Consider the following 6,920-nt stretch of genomic DNA (forward strand, 5'->3'; position numbering starts at 1 on the left):
TTTATTATTTTTAATTAATTTAATAAATAATTAAAAATAAACCTGAATTATAATCTAAACATCTGTATTTTCATACAATTTCATAAGTAGGCTAATAAATATATAATGTTTAAAAAATATGATATAAAATATTATAATATATAGTGAGAGCTAAGCTAAGCAATAAAAAAAATAAAAAGGCAGTAAAAAAATAAAAAAAATAAAAAGGCAGTTAGGTCGAGGTGTACAGCAAACAGCTAAAACCCCAGTACTACATTTTTATAAACTGTGAACCCCATGAAACCTAATCGGCGACAGGAAACGTTACTTAAAAAATAAATTATTAAGCTTTTAATCTTTACTGTAATTTAATTTATATTTATATGTATATTAATATTATATATTCAAATAGGAGGGGGGAGGGGGTTGGTCCTGTAGCTAATTTTACATAATGATTACAAATTAAAAAATCATAATTTTTAAAAACGTTTTATTGAACATTTTGCCTTATTAAATGAAACTGATAAATTTTGGTAAATATTTTGCTAAATGTGTTTTTGTGCTGGTAGGCTAGTGCTGGCACCTTGTCTGGTTTAGGCCTTTCATGGATAAATAATGATGGACTGTTGAATCTGATGAAATCAAGGAACGAAACACCGTTTTACTATGCACTGTTGTAGCTATAAAATTAATAGCACATTTGTGCTCGCGCACATGTGCTGATACCATAGACTGTATAAAAATATGGACGTAGTGTCCGTGACGTCATACGTAGACTACTGAAGAGAGTTTTTGAAGCCTAAAGTGTGTAGAGCGGGCCGTCGCCATCTTGGCAGCGCGTCACCGCGCGACTCTCCCGGACAATCAAAAATGGGCAAAAAGGCGGGAGCTAGTTGCTGTAGCCACGCCCACCTAGCGCGACGGCAGTGTCAGCAGCGGCAATCTCCCTGTCACTCAAGTGGCCACGCCCTTAATTATGCAGGACTTTAAGTCTTAATATAATTTAAACGGATGAGTTATAAAAAAAAATTCACCCCCCTCACAGTTGTCATGAAGGGCAAAATTAGCTATTTAGACCAAAATCATTTTTTGAACCAGGCTGTAAACATGTTTTTTCCTGCTGTAAAGTTGGGCATTTTAACATGGGGAGTCTATGGAACTGACTCCTTTTTGCAGCCAGCCTCAAGCGGCCAGTCGATGAATTGCAGTTTTAGTCACTTCCTTATTGGCCTCACGAGAGAGAGCGGGAGGTTGGCGCTCGGCTGATACTCAAGCATTGCTTAATGTGCAATGAATATAAAAACGTAAAACTTTTTTTTCATTTCCTAAATTATAAGGACATTCTAACTTTATTTATTAATTCTAACAGACTTCATTGAGTGAATGCTTTTGGATTCTCAGGACGGGTTTTTTGTTTGTTTGTTTTTTTCTTTTTTTTGCGAAGTCGGTGACTCCAAATGTCAGCTCTATCGTCTCTCAATCCGTCTCAAACAGCATATGAGGGACAATGGAAGCAATCAAAAACAACAAAAGAGCAATGATATACAAGTGCTATAAGAAGTATCAGTTAGCTTAAACGCAGTACACATAACAAAGGATTTTAAATAATATAATAAAGGAAAAAAAACAGATTGAATAGAAAAAGAATAGAGCGAGCTAGTGTTAGAGGTCTTTTTTGCCTTTGTCAATTGTATAATAAATTAAAATTAAATCGATAGAATACAAAAAGATTAGAAAGCTAGTTTTTTTTTAAAGAATAGAATTAGAATAGTGAGTGTTAAAGTTAGAGGGTCAAATAAAGATGGGAGAGATGCGTTTTAAGCTGATTCTTGAAGATGGATAAGGATTGAGTACAGACAATCCAGTAAAGATATACATATTGCTTAGCTTAGCTCTCACTATATATTATAATAGTTTATATCATATTTTTTAAACATTATATATTTATTAGCCTACTTATTTATGAAATTGTATGAAAATACAGATGTTTAGATTATAATTCAGGTTTATTTTTTTTATTTTTTTTTACAAAATATAGATTTTTTTTTTAATGTCTCAGTACATATAGCCTAGTGACTACAGAAAAAAAGTTACCCATGCATTCATAAATTTGCAATAGGCAATTATTTCATTTTATTGAAATGTACACATTTTTGAATATTTAAATATTATATCTAAATATTCTTTTGGATGTAATATAGAAGTCACTTTAATTATAATATTCGGTCCCTACATGAAGAGAGAGTCAGTGGTCTGCTGCGTGAGGAAAGTCTCCGGCTGCGGAAAGTGAGTCGCCGGCTGCGTGAGGGAAGTGAGTCGTTCGCTGCGTGAGTCATTCGCTGAGGAAAGTGAGTCTCGCTGCGTGAGTAGTTCACTGAGGAAAGTGAGTCGTTTGCTGCGTGAGTCGTTCGCTGCGTGAGGAAAGTGATTCGTTCACTGAGGAAAGTGAGTCGTTCGCTGAGGAAAGTGATTCGTTCGCTGAAAGTGAGTCGTTTGCTGCGTGAGGTGAGTGTGTATACTGATGCACCGCCGGCATATCAGTGGTAAACTCAGTGGCTACTGGCAATTGTACGGTGAATTCCCGCGACAAGTCAGTAGCCTTATTTTTGGACCAGCCGCACGCCATACTAGGAAGTCATCAGCCCGTTTTTATGACATTGAAAACAGCGGTATACAGATAGGGGAATTGTGTGAAAAATACTGTTCTTTTACACGCGAAACATGAACACGTTATATTGCACACTGTAAACACAATCAAAGCTTCAAAAACCACGAAAAACGGGACCTTTAATGTTTATGGGAGGTTTAATTCGGCTCATATTAATTTGGTGATCGTTTTACGTTTTTGATAAAAATAAAAATCCGTTTCTGAAGAAAAAAAAAGCTTTCGGTTCTCTGCTTCGGTTCCGAGAGGGACGGAACTGAGCTACATTATCGTTATGCTTCACAAAATGACACGTCATAGAATTCAAAAGTTGACCGTTATTTGGCAGTCAAGCACCCTCTTCCTTTAAATTAACTAAACGTGTCCGTGATGAGCCCTAGCATGAAATTTCTCATTTTTATGGGTGCTTTGGGGTGGGGGGTAATTTTTTATTTTGCCGCGATGGGTACTCCGCCCCAAGAGCGTGAGTTTTAACTTTAACTTTTTAAACAATGAGATCACTGCACTACTTTCAGCGAATTTGGTAACGTATCTCTGTGTTTTTACCAATCTCTTAGATTATGTGTGCGGACAAAGGCCTGAGAGAGTGGTTGCACATCGAGATAAACGGATGATCGGAGGCGAGACCGTCAAAGTGAGCGTGTGGCCGTGGCAGGTGTCTGTACTGTACCAGTCCAATTCATCTGCCCCGTTCATTCATGTCTGCGGTGGAGCTATCGTCCACCGATACTGGATAATGACAGCAGCTTCATGTGTAAATGAGGATCAACAAAGGCAATATGTACACTTTACTCCTAAACAGCCTGCATATATATCTGCATATAGCCTCTGATAATGTTGCATTTCCTCCCATAGCCGATTTTTGATCCGAGCAGGAAGCAATAGATTGGATGTTGATGATAAGTCCACACAGCAATCAGAAGTCGCCAGGATTATTAAACACAAACGATTCAACCCTGTCACTTTGCGGTACAATATTGCTCTTTTAGAAATGACGACCCCTTTTGCGCTTAATGAGTTTGTCCATCCCATCTGTGTGCCTGATGAAGGCACTGCCGATCTCAGATATGAATCGTGTCACATCACAGGATACAACGCTCCACCTGCTGGTGAGTTGACACTGCAGCTATCTACAATAGCCGACTGAAGATGTTTGTATTTTATATATATATATAATTTATTTTTACATTTATCAGATGATATTGGCGTACTGCAAGAGGCAAAGGTGTATTTAATGTCACGCTCCTTGTGCAATAAGCCCGAGTATTGGAACTACACAGTGCCAGCAGACATGCTCTGTGTTGGTAAATTCGGTGGTGGTGTTAACGGATGTGAGGTATGTTTTAATACACTTCTTAGTCCTTTAACTTTATGAACTTTATAAAGTAGTTAAAGACATTCAACCTCTTCTACAATGGAATCGCATAGTACAGTCGTGGCCAAAAGTTTTGAAAATTACATAAATATTAATTTTCAAAAAGTTTGCTGCTAAACTGCTTGTAGATCTTTGTTTCAGACCTCTGCAATTCGACTGGGCATGCTCTCAATCAACTTCTGGGCCAAATCCTGACTGATAGCAACCCATTCTTTAATAATCACTTTTTGGAGTTTATCAGAATTAGTGGGTTTTTGTTTGTCCACCCGCCTCTTGAGGATTGACCACAAGTTCTCAATGGGATTAAGATCTGGGGAGTTTCCAGGCCATGGACCCAAAATTTCAACATTCTGGTCCCCGAGCCACTTAGTTATCACTTTTGCCTTATGGCACGGTGCTCCATCGTACTGGAAAATGCATTGTTCTTCACCAAACTGTTGTTGGATTGTTGGAAGAAGTTGCTGTTGGAGGGTGTTTTGGTACCATTCTTTATTCATGGCTGTGTTTTGGGCAGAATTGTGAGTGAGCCCACTCCCTTGGATGAGAAGCAACCCCACACATGAATGGTGTCAGGATGCTTTACTGTTGGCATGACACAGGACTGATGGTAGCGCTCACCTTTTCTTCTCCGGACAAGCCTTTTTCCAGATGCCCCAAACAATCGGAAAGGGGCTTCATCGGAGAATATGACTTTGCCCCACTCCTCAGCAGTCCATTCAATATACTTTCTGCAGAAGATCAATCTGTCCCTGATGTTTTTTTTTGAGAGAAGTGGCTTCTTTGCTGCCCTTCTTGACACTAGGCAATCTTCCAGAAGTCTTCACCTCACTGTGCGTGCAGATGCGCTCACACCTGCCTGCTGCCATTCCTGAGCAAGCTCTGCACTGGTGGCACTCCGATCCTGCAGCTGAATCCTCTTTAGGAGACGATCCTGGCGCTTGCTGGACTTTCTTGGATGCCCTGAAGCCTTCTTTACAAGAATTGAACCTCTTTCCTTGAAGTTCTTGATGATCCTATAAATTGTTGATTTAGGTGCAATCTTAGTAGCCACAATATCCTTGCCTGTGAAGCCATTTTTATGCAACGCAATGATGGCTGCACGCGTTTCTTTGCAGGTCACCATGGTTAACAATGGAAGAACAATGATTTCAAGCATCACCCTCCTTTTAACATGTCAAGTCTGCCATTCTAACCCAATCAGCCTGACATAATGATCTCCAGCCTTGTGCTCGTCAACATTCTCACCAGAGTTAACAAGACGATTACTGAAATGATCTCAGCAGGTCCTTTAATGACAGCAATGAAATGCAGTGGAAAGGTTTTTTTGGGATTAAGTTAATTTTCATGGCAAAGAAGGACTATGCAATTCATCTGATCACTCTTCATAACATTCTGGAGTATATGCAAATTGCTATTATAAAAACTTAAGCAGCAACTTTTCCATTTTCCAATATTTATGTAATTCTTAAAACTTTTGGCCACGACTGTATAGTATTGACATAAGAGATTTTCAGGTGATTTTTTTTAACAATATAATTGCACATATTTTTACATTCAAATGTTTGGTGTCAGTAAGATTATTTTTTGTTTCATTCAACAAGAAAGTGACAGAAACCTTTTGAAACATTATGGAAAGGATCATTATTAAATTACATTTTAAAATATATTAAAATAGAAAAGTGGTTTTAAATTGTATTAATAATTCTAAATTCCTTTCAAAAACAGTCATTAACAAAATCCTACAGACCTAAAACATTTGAATGGTATAGCAAATATAAATATCCATTTTTAATACTGTGCTTCATGCCAAAGTTCACTTGTAGCATTCAAAATGGTTGATATCAGTTTTTTAAATTTTTTCATTTAGACAAAATAGTTTATTTTTGTAGTGAGTTAAGCCACTTATCTGAACTATTAATAATTGTTATATCATTTGATATATGTATTTATAATTCTAATAATATATTGTGCATCTATGTTTATGCCATAACATGCAGACAAATCTTGGTGGACCGCTGAACTGCTATATCAAAATTGAGGAGCGCTACTTTTTGATTGGAATTCGAGTGAAGGCCACTTCTTGTGAAAATCCCAACCGACCAAATGTTTATTTGAAAGTCTACAGCCACTATTATTGGATTGAGCGTGAAATGAATATCACCTCAGATTAAATATGATTTAGCAAATACATAGTGGTATTTTGTACATACAGTAGGCCAAATTCATATAGACAGTAGAGTGTGCTTGTGTCATGATTGTATTGACAGAAGAACTACAGTGATGAGTAAGAATCAGAAGATATGGTGACCTCTGGTGGACAGATCTGAATTTAGCCTGAAGCTTGAATCCTGATGGTTTTATTTGATGATTCCCGGATTCATGAGATGTCATGTAAATAAGAGTGGATTATTCCTGAAAAAGCGTGTGTGGATTATTTGAGGCCTTAAATATAATTTCTTAATATGCCCTTTTATTTATACCTTCAGTAAGATTGCTTTGAATGACAAGCCTGTGCTCCATAATGGTCATTTCAGAAGCTAAAAACAGCTCAAATAAATTTAATTCAGTATTTATTTTGATGTAGTTTTGCTAACCCTCTTTACAGATCCTATATTATCACTAAATCTTTGATTCATTCTTTTTATCGATTTATTTTCTTTACATTAACTTCAAACATATTGCGAATAAGGATTTTTCAGCACAGCACATAGGTTAAATTTTAATGAACTAGACAGTCACTTCCTTACAGAATTGGATGCTGTTTCAGTGTGGAAGAGCACTAAATCTTCTCAGGCTTGTTATTTGCACATTGCTTACATAGTTACTGTAATAAAGACAGCAAAAGATTCAGTGAAGGCAACAATAAATTTATTTAACATAAAACATTATAAATTTTGCACC

General features: G+C 36.9%; 1 protein-coding gene across 1 annotated transcript; it reads left to right on the forward strand.

Moving 5' to 3' along the window:
• Window positions 1-2,944: 2,944 nt before the first annotated feature.
• Window positions 2,945-6,592, forward strand: si:dkey-9p24.5. The gene is made up of 5 exons (XM_059527976.1): window positions 2,945-3,107; window positions 3,202-3,418; window positions 3,500-3,753; window positions 3,841-3,980; window positions 6,017-6,592. The coding sequence occupies exons 1-5, from the start codon at window positions 3,014-3,016 to the stop codon at window positions 6,188-6,190; spliced, it is 879 nt and encodes a 292-aa protein (XP_059383959.1). The 5' UTR covers window positions 2,945-3,013; the 3' UTR covers window positions 6,191-6,592.
• The last annotated feature ends 328 nt before the right edge of the window (window positions 6,593-6,920 follow it).

This window comes from Carassius carassius, chromosome 37 (assembly GCF_963082965.1).
Source record: "Carassius carassius chromosome 37, fCarCar2.1, whole genome shotgun sequence".
NCBI classification, from domain to species: Eukaryota; Metazoa; Chordata; class Actinopteri; order Cypriniformes; family Cyprinidae; genus Carassius; species Carassius carassius.